This window comes from Bombina bombina, chromosome 4 (genome assembly GCF_027579735.1).
Source record: "Bombina bombina isolate aBomBom1 chromosome 4, aBomBom1.pri, whole genome shotgun sequence".
NCBI classification, from domain to species: domain Eukaryota; kingdom Metazoa; phylum Chordata; class Amphibia; order Anura; family Bombinatoridae; genus Bombina; species Bombina bombina.
In genome coordinates, this window is record NC_069502.1 from 621,402,998 (window position 1) to 621,417,552 (window position 14,555).

The 14,555-nt window shown below is 37.9% G+C and overlaps 1 protein-coding gene across 2 annotated transcripts in view; it reads right to left on the reverse strand.

The window, feature by feature from the left end:
* SAMD5 (sterile alpha motif domain containing 5) overlaps positions 1-14,341 on the reverse strand; it is a 55,990-nt gene extending 41,649 nt beyond the window's left edge. For both annotated transcript variants that reach the window (XM_053709113.1, XM_053709112.1), the window contains exon 1: positions 13,033-14,341. In XM_053709113.1, the coding sequence (XP_053565088.1) occupies positions 13,033-13,497 (465 nt within the window). In that variant the 5' untranslated portion in view covers positions 13,498-14,341. The remainder of the gene's footprint in view (positions 1-13,032) is intronic.
* Between the last annotated feature and the right edge of the window lie 214 nt (positions 14,342-14,555).

Genomic DNA, 14,555 nt, shown 5'->3' on the forward strand with positions numbered 1-14,555 from the left:
TTAATGCTTTCCTTCAAGCTTAAACTTCTCTAGAAGTAAGCTTTTTGCACATGTCACGTTGTGCACAAATTACAAGTTGAAAGTATAAAGTTTGCATGCGAGAGAAACCTGACGCATGCTAACCAAGTATTGCGACCACATTAACGTATTCTCATTATAAAAGTCAATGGAGAGCGCAGAAGACAAAAAAAACAACTAACACCTATAATTCGTGCGCTAACCCGACAGGAGGTATAAATATTTCAGATTCCAATGTTCTTCACATACAGTGTTACAGAACAATGTAATTTTTATTATATATATATATATATATATATATATATATATATATATATGCAACAGTCAGTGGTATAGCACTCTCAAACAAGGTCCGGGGTGCACAGCAAAAGTAACAAATAATCTCAGAAAGAAGCAGGCACTCTCCGTTTTAAACTTCAATTATTTACTTAGTGACGTTTCGGGGTTTCCCCCCCGTCCTCAGACTTACAGCAAATGTGACAACAAACAGTGGCATATTTATACCCCTCCCCGCACCAATTACAAATGCATTTAAACAATAAAACAATTAACATAGTGCAATACAGTCACCTTAACTTCCCCATTGTGCCTCGGCTTGCAGCGGTGCATACCCGGCGCTTCAATCACGTCATCTACAAGGAGACGCCACGCTCTACTGGGTCACACCCCCGGAAGCCGCCAACCACCTACCAGTGCCAACCACAGCAGATACTCGTCATCTTAGACGTTGTTTGTGGCTGGAGGCGCAAATGCGTGATCGTGTCATCAACACCAGAGCTCTATGAAAAAAATGATAAGCCCTGTGAAAAAATAAGTGACAATCTGTTAATAAAAAGAGTGACAATATGTTATTTACAAGTTAAAAGCATCAGCAACATTTACCCCCATTATCAAAGCAACCAATATGATTATGTTAGTATACATGTTAAGAGCCGTTCCTCATCTCTTCATTCAATATATTTACTATATACTAGCCACTAATCACAATAGCCAGAATATATTAAAGTCCCAGTAGGTTAAATATAAGCACAGGGATAAACTTAGGGATAAACTTAATGATGTAACCTCTTAGACACAGTAGATATTAAACCTAAACAGAGAAGGCTGAAAAACAACTAGATAAACACATAGATAAAATTAAATCTAGGAGCACCCTCAAAAACAGGTCAGCATAAATCAAACTCAGCCATGATATTAGGGTAAAGGAATGTGTAAAACCCATACACCATCCTAAGGATTACTCAAAAGAATTACTCAAGAGAATTAATCAAAAGAAACACTGCCAGTCCAGCTTCACATTTAGGCCTTTAGGGGTAAGGGTGTCCAATTCATATGTCCATCTAGATTCTTTCTGCAATAAGATGTTACCCCTGTCACCACCTCTTCGTAGGGCAGGGACATGATCTATTAATGTATATCTCAGGTCACAGACATTATGCCCACTCTCCAGGAAGTGGCGAGCCACCGGCTGATCCGATTCTCCCTTTTTGATAGCCCTTCTGATGGAACTTTTATGATTGGCCATCCGTATCCGCAGGTTATCACTGGTCTTACCCACGTAGAACAAACTACATGGGCAGTGTAGCAGGTAGACCACATGACTTGTTGTGCATGTCATCCTGTGCCTATGTACATACTTTTTCCTACTTCTTGGGTGATGGAAGAATTTACCGGTTATCAATCCATTGCAGGTGGTACACCCACTACATTTAAAGCAACCAGGCTTGACATCCTTCAACCATGTCCTGGCTGTGTAGCAGTGTACAGGGTCTGTTAGTTGTAGGATATCTTTTAATGATTTACCTCTCCGATACCCAACTCTTGGTTCACCCATCCCTTTAAAGGGGAGGGCATCCTCAAGGCTCAATATCCTCCAATTCTTTTTCAAGATAGTACTCAAACCATTCTTGTCCGCTGCATACGTGGTTACCAGGGTCATCTTTTCTTGCTCTTTCACCTGTTGTTTTTGGACTTCGCCTGAATTCACTTCAATGATGTGTTTCTCCAGTATTGTTCCTCGAATTCAGCCATAAAGAGATTCGCGTAAGATGGGGCCACATTGGACCCCATCGCCGTTCCCATCAGTTGTTGAAAGTATTGCTGTTCAAACCCGAAGTAATTCTTCTTCAGACAGGTCTCCAGGAGATCAAGGATAAATTCTACTGGTGGTCCTATATACGGGTTCCTTAGTAGCTGCTTCCTTATGGCCGCCAGTCCTGAGAAGGGGTTATCGTAAGAAAATACTGGAGAAACACATCATTGAAGTGAATTCAGGCGAAGTCCAAAAACAACAGGTGAAAGAGCAAGAAAAGATGACCCTGGTAACCACGTATGCAGCGGACAAGAATGGTTTGAGTACTATCTTGAAAAAGAATTGGAGGATATTGAGCCTTGAGGATGCCCTCCCCTTTAAAGGGATGGGTGAACCAAGAGTTGGGTATCGGAGAGGTAAATCATTAAAAGATATCCTACAACTAACAGACCCTGTACACTGCTACACAGCCAGGACATGGTTGAAGGATGTCAAGCCTGGTTGCTTTAAATGTAGTGGGTGTACCACCTGCAATGGATTGATAACCGGTAAATTCTTCCATCACCCAAGAAGTAGGAAAAAGTATGTAGATAGGCACAGGATGACATGCACAACAAGTCATGTGGTCTACCTGCTACACTGCCCATGTAGTTTGTTCTACATGGGTAAGACCAGTGATAACCTGCGGATACGGATGGCCAATCATAAAAGTTCCATCAGAAGGGCTATCAAAAAGGGAGAATCGGATCAGCCGGTGGCTCGCCACTTCCTGGAGAGTGGGCATAATGTCTGTGACCTGAGATATACATTAATAGATCATGTCCCTGCCCTACGAAGAGGTGGTGACAGGGGTAACATCTTATTGCAGAAAGAATCTAGATGGACATATGAATTGGACACCCTTACCCCTAAAGGCCTAAATGTGAAGCTGGACTGGCAGTGTTTCTTTTGATTAATTCTCTTGAGTAATTCTTTTGAGTAATCCTTAGGATGGTGTATGGGTTTTACACATTCCTTTACCCTAATATCATGGCTGAGTTTGATTTATGCTGACCTGTTTTTGAGGGTGCTCCTAGATTTAATTTTATCTATGTGTTTATCTAGTTGTTTTTCAGCCTTCTCTGTTTAGGTTTAATATCTACTGTGTCTAAGAGGTTACATCATTAAGTTTATCCCTAAGTTTATCCCTGTGCTTATATTGAACCTACTGGGACTTTAATATATTCTGGCTATTGTGATTAGTGGCTAGTATATAGTAAATATATTGAATGAAGAGATGAGGAACGGCTCTTAACATGTATACTGACATAATCATATTGGTTGCTTTGATAATGGGGGTAAATGATGCTGATGCTTTTAACTTGTAAATAACATATTGTCACTCTTTTTATTAACAGATTGTCACTTATTTTTTCACAGGGCTTATCATTTTTTTCATAGAGCTCTGGTGTTGATGACACGATCACGCATTTGCGCCTCCAGCCACAAACAACGTCTAAGATGACGAGTATCTGCTGTGGTTGGCACTGGTAGGTGGTTGGCGGCTTCCGGGGGTGTGACCCAGTAGAGCGTGGCGTCTCCTTGTAGATGACGTGATTGAAGCACCGGGTATGCACCGCTGCAAGCCGAGGCACAATGGGGAAGTTAAGGTGACTGTATTGCACTATGTTAATTGTTTTATTGTTTAAATGCATTTGTAATTGGTGCGGGGAGGGGTATAAATAAGCCACTGTTTGTTGTCACATTTGCTGTAAGTCTGAGGACGGGGGTGAAACCCCGAAACGTCACTAAGTAAATAATTGAAGTTTAAAACGGAGAGTGCCTGCTTCTTTCTGAGATTATATATATATATATATATATATATTTTTTTTTATCTATTTCTATAGATATATAGGTATATTTCTACACAGCTGGGCTGTGTGTTATTGTGGTATAAAAAAAAATGTGCTAAAGTGAAGCTGTGATTTGTCAAGACACCACAGGATTTTGAAAGATCGCAAGCAGGATTCACCAGCCCATGAGACGCTTGTTTTATACGTCATATTTGAGGGTTCTACATGTGAGTGAGTTTGTCTTTTCTATATTATTCTATTGATTTGATTTACTACACCAGGAGTCTTCTTTGGTTCTGTGCGCTCCTCCTCCTCTTTTCGTTTTATTTTTTTTTGGGGGGGGGGGGGTTCTTCATTTGAGGGTCTTCCTTTCATGGGACAAAGCTGCAAGAACCACAGGGTACCGGACTGTTTATGACATAAGATTTACATCATTAGAAATTTGTGGTTTTCTTGTTATAAATGGTAATTTTCACTATCTCTTTTTAGTGTTGTACTTCTGTACTAACATATATATATATATATATATATATATATATATATACACACACACACACACATTTGGGCACCCTTGTCATTTTGATGATTTGAATACCTGTAACTACCTTGCATTGATTAATTGGAACACATAATTGGTTTGGTGAGCCTATTTAGCCTTGAACTTCATAGACAGGTGCATCCAATCATGAGAAAAGGTATTTAAGGTGGCCAATTGCAAGTTGTTGTTCTCTTTGACTTTCCTCTGAAGAGTGGCAACATGGGGGCCTCAAAACAACTCTCAAATAACCTGAAAACAAAGATTGCTCAACATTATGGTTTAGGGGAATGCTACAAAAAGCTATTGCAGAAATTTAAGCTGTCAGTGTCCACTGTGAGGAACATAGTGAGGAAATGGAAGACCACAGGCACAGTTCTTGTTAAGGCCAGAAGTGGCAGGCCAAGTAAAATATCGAGAGGCAAAGGCAAAGGATGGTGAGAACGGTCAAAAACAGCCTACAGACCACCTCCAAAGAGCTACAACATCATCTTGCTGCAGATGGTGTCACTGTGCATCGTTCAATAATTCAGCATATAGGAGAGTGATGTGGAAGAAGCCTTTTCTGCACACACATCACAAACAGAGTCGCTTGAGGTATGCAAACGCACATTTGGACAAGCCAGCTTAATTTTGGAAGAAGGTGCTGTGGAATGATGAAACAAAGATTGAGTTATTTGGTCATAACAAGGGGCATTATGCATGGTGGCAAAAGAACACAGCATTCCAAGACAAACACTTGCTAGCCACAGTAAAATTTAGTGGATGTTGTGGGGCTGTGTGGCCAGTGCCGGTACTGGGAATCTTGTTAAAGTTGTGGCATGGATTCCACTCAATATCAGCAGATACTTGAGAATAATGTTGAGGAATGGGTCACAAAGTTGAAGTTACGCCAGGGCTGGATATTTCAACAAGACAATGACCCAAAACACTGCTCAAAATCTACTCTGACATTTATGCAGAGGAACAAGTACAATGTTCTGGAATGGCCATCCCAGTCCCCAGACCTGAATATCATTGAAAATCTGTGGGGTGATTTGAAGCGGGCTGTCCATGCTCGGTAACCATCAAACCTAACTGAACTGGAGATGTTTTGCAAAGAGGAATAGTCCAAATTACCTTCATCCAGAATCCAGACACTCATTACAGGCTATAGGAAGAGTCTAGAGGCTGTTATTTCTGCTAAAGGAGGCTCTACTAAATATGATTGCGATATTTCTGTTGGGGTGCCCAAATGTATGCACCTGTCTAATTTCTTTAGGATGCATATTGCACATTTTCTGTTAATCCAATAAACCTCATTTCACTATTAAAATATTACTGTGCCCTTCAGTTATTTGATAGATCAAAATGAAATTCCTGATCCAAACACCCAATTATTTATAAATGAAAATCATGGAAATTGTCAGGGGTGCCTAAATTTTGCATACGACTGTATGTATATATATATATATATATATATATATATATATATTCACAGACGCTAGTGCACTCGCACAAACAGGTGTCCAGTTGCCAGGGTGCTGAATGCAGGTAGAGATAAAGGTAATAGAAGACAGCACTCGCTGGGCTTAAGGATAAGCAATAGAAGCTTTTATTTACGAAACGTCACGTAAATAAAAGCTTCTATTGCTTATCCTTAAGCCCAGCGAGTGTATATATATATATATATATATATATATACACACACACTATATATATATATATATATATATATATATATAAATGTATTTATGTTGTATTTTATTTTTAACGCACTACCCTTAATACGGGATTTTAAGTCGGGCTAACCAGAAGAGCGTAAAATGTGATTATGTTCTTGTGATCGCAACTTGTAATACATGCGCGCAAAAACCCAATATCACTTGCGTGCAACAGTTAGCACACCATTTGTAATTTTGCCCTAAATTGTAACAAAGAGTTTTCAAGTACAAATAAATGCAATTATTTATGTAAACGCCTTAATGCTAGAGAACTTGATCACATACTTTGGGGACGATTTATCAAAGGCTTCGCAAGCCTTTCGACCCACTATGGCTGCAGGTTCTTACAAGAGAACCTGCACGCTGTATTTAACAAGCAGCGGTCATCAGACCGCTGCTTCCCTAATCTTTCGCCACCTCTAAAGTGGCAAAAGGTCTAGTCCGACCGGGGAGATTGACAGCTCCTGCCCGCGTGTGATTAACTGTGAGTGGGCAGGATTGCACGCGAGCGCAAAATAGCGCTTGTGTGCAATGCTGAATTCCGCCAGGGGAATTCAGCCCGCCAGAGGTAAATCGCCCCCTTTATATGGCGAAACATAAACTAAAGTTGGAATTCAAGACTTGCTTTGTTTCAAATTGTAACCTGAATAAGAGGAATGCCAAATCAAACTCTTCAACAGTATGGGTGAATTCTAGCAGAATAAAATGACCATAAATCAATTATTTATTTAATGCACTTAATATAACACATACCTCAATGTGCAACTATCAGCAATCTACAGAACGCTCAGACAGGCTTCTGTGCTTACCACAATATTAACTGGATGTCTGGTAAATGATAAATCTTTTTATAGATCTTTTACTTTGCCCAAGCCAGGGTTTGTCAGACTTGAAAGGTCAAAGGTTACATTCAAAAAAGCTTGCTGATTAAGCATTTATAATCTGTTTAATGTATTTTCTTCCTAGATTAGAGCACCAGGCATGCAAAAATTCTGTATAGTAGATATAAGCAAATTTTAAACAGACAGGTCAAACTGGGTTAGAACCAGCATCAGATGCAAACGTCAAAAGCAAAGTACAGCCTAGTTATATATGAGCTCTCCTGTTACTGGCTGATGATATCACATAAGTGTCAGTGTACCTCTATCTCTCATATTGCTGCAAGGGAAGCTGCCTCTGAAAAACATTCTACTCATTTCTAAATGTCCTCTTCTTGTTTGTAAAGTCTCGTAAGCTGCTGAACACAATCTGAGGTTGGTAACAGCTCCTTAACAAGTACAGTTTTACAATATTTTAATGCCACAATTTTGAATACCAATAATAAGATAATAGGGCTTCATATTGCATCAAACACCCCTCTCTATAATTACTGTTCAGCCCTTCTCCAATTTCAATATGGGACATTGTCTGCTTCATTCAGATAAGAGGGTTGCCAACTGTCCGGGAATGACCAGGATAATTTCCATCTGTGTGAAGGTTTGAAGCTGAGTCAGGAAATGTGGTTCAAATATGCACTGCCTAATAGTACTGTACTAGTACTGTTCTTCTTACTGAGTTACGGCTCCTACATGATGCTTAGCTGCGGTTTGTACCTCCCCCCACCACAGCCAATGAGTGAGAGAGTTAGGTAATGGTGATACCTCTTTTTCAGCATTGTCCTTACTCTTTGCAATATCCTATGGACACAAGCTGGTAACATTTATGCCTTTGCAAAGATATCCGTGCATTCCCACAACAGCCATTGCCAAAAAAGCTCATTTGTGACATACTGCCAGGGCCGGCTCAACCATGGGACCAAGTGGGTCCAATGGACCCAGGCAGCACTTGACAAGAGGCCAGACTTCAGTGGCTGAGTAAGACACTGTCAGACCCAGACCACTTCTGTCCTCTGTCTCTGTGGGGGAAGTTACAGGCTCCCAGTAGCATAACCATAAACACAGAACCAGTCAGGGGCAACATTCAACTTGGGAGAAATGCAACTCTTCCCTAACTTCCTTCCCACTTACTGCGCAATTGTGCATAAGCATTGGTTGCATGCCAGTAGGTAGGCTTAGTTAGGTCAACAGCCAGGCTAGGAGGTTAATATGGTAATCAGTAATGTTACTACTGGGGGTGTCATTTAATTCTTGGACCCAGGAAGCAAAATGTTTTGAGCCGGACCTGCATACTGAATATGCCTACATTTATCTCTTGCGTGTGTGTGTCTTTGTGTGGGACTGTGTCTGTGTTTAAGTGTCTTTCAGTGTGAGAGTGTGTGGCTTTGTTAGAGATGGGTGAATGTTTAGCAAAATTCAAAAAAAATGAAAGAAATTTTAACACATTCGTTAGTTCGAATCTAATTTCAAATGTTTACATAACATTCTAACATTTGATTTTCGAATGTTCGATTTCAAATTTTGCGAGTACATTAGAAAATATTTGTTTAGAAAAATTATAATTTATATATTTGTAATAGTATTTCTAATGCTTTCTTTAAATGTAATATTCAAATTTATTTCTATAATGCTTTATTTAAATGTAATATTCGAATTATGCAATATTTGAATTTGAAAAATTTGAATTTATATGTTTTTTAATAGTATTTCTAATGCTTTCTTTAAATGTAATATTCGAATTATGCAATATTCGATCGAAATAGAAACATTCAAATTGATATATTTGTATCTATTATGTATCAATTTACAGATTCCCTACCACATGAACTATTGAACTTCTGAATAGTATTTGTTAAATAGAATGTTAAATTCAAAATTTCAAATGTGGACATTCAATCTAATTATAAACATTCAAATTCGATTATAGAATTTTTAAGAATATTCGTTCGTATCAACATTCGGATTTGTAATTCGAATTTCGGTAATAACATTCGTTCTAACATTTGAATTTCAGAAATTTACACATTCGCCTAGCCCTAGACTTTGTGTTTGTCTGTTTCTTTATGTTTGTGTGATTCTGAGTGTGAACACTTTTTTTTATTAATTTATTTATATTTTTAAACTTGGCCCCTGATCACACCATATACATAACCACATCCAAGTGACATCTATAATATATGTAAATCACAGGGTTTAAAGATATGTATTAATCATTTCAGGTGCTGACAATGTTCCCAACTAGGGAAGTAGGCAGTGGACGCAGTTAGTGGAGAGGTTAAGAAACAGTAGTTTTATGACCACTGCTTCTTAATGGACAGTAAACACCCTGAGATCTTAAAAATAAAATGTTTAGTTATCCATAGTAAAACAGCTTTGCAAAGTACTTTTATTATTTGTTTTGCCCCCATTCATGTAATTTAGTTCTGAAAATTGGGACTTTTCTAATTCTTAGAACTGAAAAAGCACATTGCAGACTTCTCAAAGCTAAACCTGCTACATATATTTTCCTATATGGCTTTAACAGATACAAACTGCAAAATAATGCACTTTATATTAGCCTAATGACCATGGCGACTAAAGCCCAGATTGGCGTCTCCAAATGAGACAAATGGTTGGTGGAATTTGGCTATTGATAAATAATTGCAGTAAAAAGGATGTTTATTTGTTTTAAAAATGTTAAGACTTGGATTATATGTTATTTTATAGCAACACAACAAAAATGTCTTGTAATTACAAGGTGTTTACTGTCCCTTTAATTTGTGCTAACCAGGATCGCTTGAATGAGCCCCAGCCACAAGGGCTAAAAAAGGAGCCTCAGCTGCTTGATAAATGGAGCCCTATAAGTATTCACGAGCACATCATGGTAAAATTGAACATCTTTTCCACATGCTATATGATCTGAATACGGCAGCCTCAAAAAATACATGCAACCTAAACTGACAAATATGTTAATCAAATCAAATAAAGCTCAGTCTGAAAAGTCCAGCATTTGTTCTAGCAAAAACATAAAGACAGATTCACTTGTGGATGCAATTCTGCTCATTTTCAGCTTTTTAACACTATAGCATAATTAATATTCGACAATATACTACACACTCATTTCCAGTAGAACAAATACTTACTATGCATTTATTAAAGTGCCAGTAAACCTAGGAAATAATGTTATATAATTCTGTGCATAGTGCAGAATGATATAACATTAGATTAGCTCCAGATTTCAAAAGTAAATAGTTAAAAAGATATCACGCAAAGAAAACAGAACGCCACTCCTGGCTCTACTGAGCGGGTCTGTTTTCTTCTGCTAAGCGCATCTGGGCACGCTATCTAATCACAGCCGGCCCGACCGCGCTATTAAAATCAATGTAGCTCGCTCCTGCTACCAGACCAGAGCGGGAGGGAGGTACATTGATTTTAATAGTGCGATTGGGCGCGCTGTGAATAGACAGCGTGCCCGTGAAGCGCTTAGCAGAAGAAAACAGACCCGCTCAGTAGAGCCAGGAGTGGCGTTCTGTTATCTTTGCATAATATCTTTTTAACTATTTACTTTCGATTTCTGGAGCTAAGCTAATGTTATATAATTCTGCACTATGTGCAGAATTATATAACATTATTTCCTAGGTTTACTGGCCCTTTAATGAACATGCAGCAATGCATTCATATATATTACAGTAAATTCAAAGGATCCTAAAATAATTTAATTACCAAAATTCTGTCTTGCAGGTTTTTGTCACATAATTTCTGACCTTCAGATAGTATTGTCACTTTGGTTTTTCAGTAAATACAATCCCAAACTTCTACAATTAATATCCCTTAAGTTTAATATCTTTATCCCTTTAAAAGAACACAACATACTTATCTGTGTTAAATTTGCAATTTTAAATTGAAAAACCAAATGAGCATTATTGGAGATGAATTTTTGCAGGCATTAAACATAAAGCTACAATGTGTTGCGTTTCCCAAGCAGAACTTAAAGGGACAGTAAACGTAAACAGCATGCCCGATGGTGACATAGAACTAAATGTAGAACGCTCCTGGCTTTACCAAGTACGGGAGCGCACTAAATTCATGGAGTGATTGGGCTCGCAGTGATAAGACAGTGCAGCCGTTACGTGCTTTTGAGAAGAAAAGAAAATCAGAAGCGACTAGCGAGGAACTGAAGGTAAGTATACCTTTGGGTGGGGTAAATCTCTCAATTCCTTTTGTTTTTTAAGGTGGTGCTAGGATAATGTTACATAAATCTGTTGGAGCTCTACAAATAACTAATAACATAGTGCAAAAATATGTAACATTATTTTTTTATGTTTACTGTCCCTTTAATTCCTGCTTGGGTAACACAACACATGGTAGTGTCTGAGCTGGACATGGCCTGTGAGCAAATTTGGGCCTAGTTTTCATTGAGGTGGTAAATTGTGGAAACTGATGATAAAAACATGTATCTCCATTAAAGTATGTGGAAATTTGTAATGTAACCACCAGTTTCCATACTTTACCACCTCAGTGGAAACTAGGCCTTGGAGTGGCTTACACATATACCACCAATATTCTGCTCAGAAGTTGCAAAGTTGCTGAAACTGAGTGTGAATAAAAGGGCCAAAATCACATACTCTAATTTGTTGTTATTTTTAAGACTAGAAAACCTGCACTACTAATCAGCAGAGCTAGTTACACAAATAAAATTGTCATTTTTCCACTAGTATGTCCCTTTAAGATATATGTTTAAACCTTTGCAATAGAATGTCTCTTTAAAACAGTTGTGTCAGATCCATTAAAACATTCCCTGAAGAGAGTGATTTTTTTTATTTATAAATTCTACAGTGGGGCCCTGCTGTCATGATGCTGGCCACAGTCTTGCATGACATCTACCCCCTCCTGTGTGTGTAAACACATGCACACATTCCTGAGCATAGTTAGAATTCAGACCAAGACATTACTTAAACTATTCTTGGGCTGCTATAGAATACACAACACACACTGCTATTTTAAAAAGAATATTATATTTTAAGAGATAGGTTTTAACCCTGTAAGCTTTTACATACCGGAAACCACATTGTAAATGGTATAATTTTGGAATCAGTCTCCATATTATACAACATGTGTCCTTTCAGACATAACCACATTATTATGTTGCATTTTGTGCTCACAGCTATTCCACTGTGTTTTCAGTCCATTTAAAAGAGAATTTTAGGAGCAGGATATCTGATCCGATTTGCTGCTTCCTACATCAAGAGATTTCCCATATGTAAACTAATTCTGATCTCTTTGGAAAATTAGAGTTGATTAGGCAATAAGATTTAAAAAACAAAGTCCCCATAGTAAATATATGAACTCACAAGCTTTAAGTAAGAACAGTACTTTGTAACATACTCATGTGTTCAAAAACTAATGTGACAAAATAAACACTGCTGCAGATTATATTTACAATGTATTCAAATAAATATATTAAAGGTGATGTGAATACCAGTTTGTAACACTGACAAGATAATATTTGGCAATAACAACTAGCTATTTAATGACATTACATGCATTCTCATAAAGATGATTACAATATCATTAGTGATTTATTTGAAATAATACATGTATAAATAACATTATATTTATTAACATTTCATTAATATTAGCCCATAACCAGTGCGGAACTTTATTCCTATATAGAAATTCCAAGAAAATATAACTGTATAAAAGTCAGAACAATGCAATGTACCAGCATTTCAAGTTTTCAAAATCTACAGTTATCTATCTGTTGCATTTAAAGAGATCTGCATTCTATACCTGTGCCATAGTCCAAAAAAAGTACTAAACTCCAATTAGGAAAATATCAACAAGCCACATAAAGCTCAAATACCTTTATCAAATGTAAAAGGCTTAATGGGATGTAATGTAATGAACATATGCAGTTGCATGGAGACACTTGTTATCTAAAATACCATAGTGATACACTGAAGTATGGCATGCCTTACATATATAAGTTTTCATGTTTCTTTACAGTTCTGATTAACATTTTATATGGCATAGCTGTTTCTTCCACAGGTTATCTTACCTTTTTGGAGAAAGGTGGCTTGCTGAGGTTGACACCGTCACGTATGAGTTTATCCCTTATCATGATTTTTAGCTTCAGCTTAGGGTAGGTGACCAAGCTCCTGCTTAGCTGACCAGTTTTATTACTCCATGGAACTGGTTTGTGACTTTGTGCTTCTTTCCAAGCTTTGGTCTCATATTGCTCCACCAAGTGGCTGGTGTATATATCAGGTGTAGGTGAGTCTACCTCAGGTTCCAATGTAAAATACAATCCACTTGCAGACTCCTTTTCTTCTTCCTTCAGTCTGTGGACAGCATCATGTATCTTCTTACGGTGCTGAGGAACCATTACCCCAATTGCATCCAAATCAGGGTCCCCAATTTGTTTGCAAACCTCCAAATCATCATACCCATTATCCACAAAAGACTCTGCATACTGAGAAAGCTGTAAGGCTTTTAACCACTCATATACAATGTTGGAACACATGTTGTATCAGGTTCTTCTTCAAAATGTTTGAGCCAGAAAAGAAAAATCAATGAATTTACTTATAGTCAAACTAAAGAAAGATAATAAAAATCAAACAAAAAAATCCCCCCCAAAAAAATCTATTTTACATTCAAAGTGGTGACTCAGTTCTTGAGCTGAGATTATCTTCAATTTCTATAATTTCAGACATTTCTGAAATCATCATCAAATAACACAGAGACCAAGTACCTGATGCCTTGTGTCATTCTGCAGCCAACACCAGACGCCTTCCTGTGACAGAAATAGAATCCAATTTGTTCCGTCTTGATAACAGGATAAAATACAGTAGATGAAGATACTTCCTGCAGCCTTCGTATTCTGCAATCAGCTAAACTGATTACACCTTAGTTGTCTTTTGCTGTTGTTCCACTGATGGGAGTGCAGGAAGAATTCAAGGAAAGGCAACACCCTCACTTTCTAAAATAATTTCCATACAAGTTTGCCTTAAGCTCTTTGTTCCTAGTTTTTAAATGTTATATTGTATTCAAAATGCTTAGCTTAAAACTTATAAACAAAAGCAATCCAGTGAAGCTGCACTTTCTTCTGAGCACTTTCCAGCTTGCTCCTGCACTGACTTCATCTCTGGATACCAGACACACTTCTTACTCTTCCAGTAGCCAATGCACTAATAGAAACTCTATATATTCCATAGGTTAGCTTGCTGGCTAATTTTGACTTTCTGTTATTCTATAAACCTTCCCTATTTTAGTTTTTTTACAACATGGTAAAGGAGTTCCTTATAAGCTCTGCTCGTTTCCTTTCACACTACCGGTTCTACACTATTTTGTATTTATTGCTCCAGATAACATATGCAGTCGCTTCTGAGAGAGGATTACAAGTGCAGTTCAGCCAGCAGCCTATGCTGTGCGTGTGTCTGTGTGGGGAGGGGACTTTGATTCAAGATTAATCTGCCAGGCTATACAGCAGGCAGTTTGGCTGCAGACAATCTGTTTCCATAAGGTTTATCTGTGTGATTCTCTCGCCTTTCAAATGTAGACACATTTTTATCCCTTCTTTAA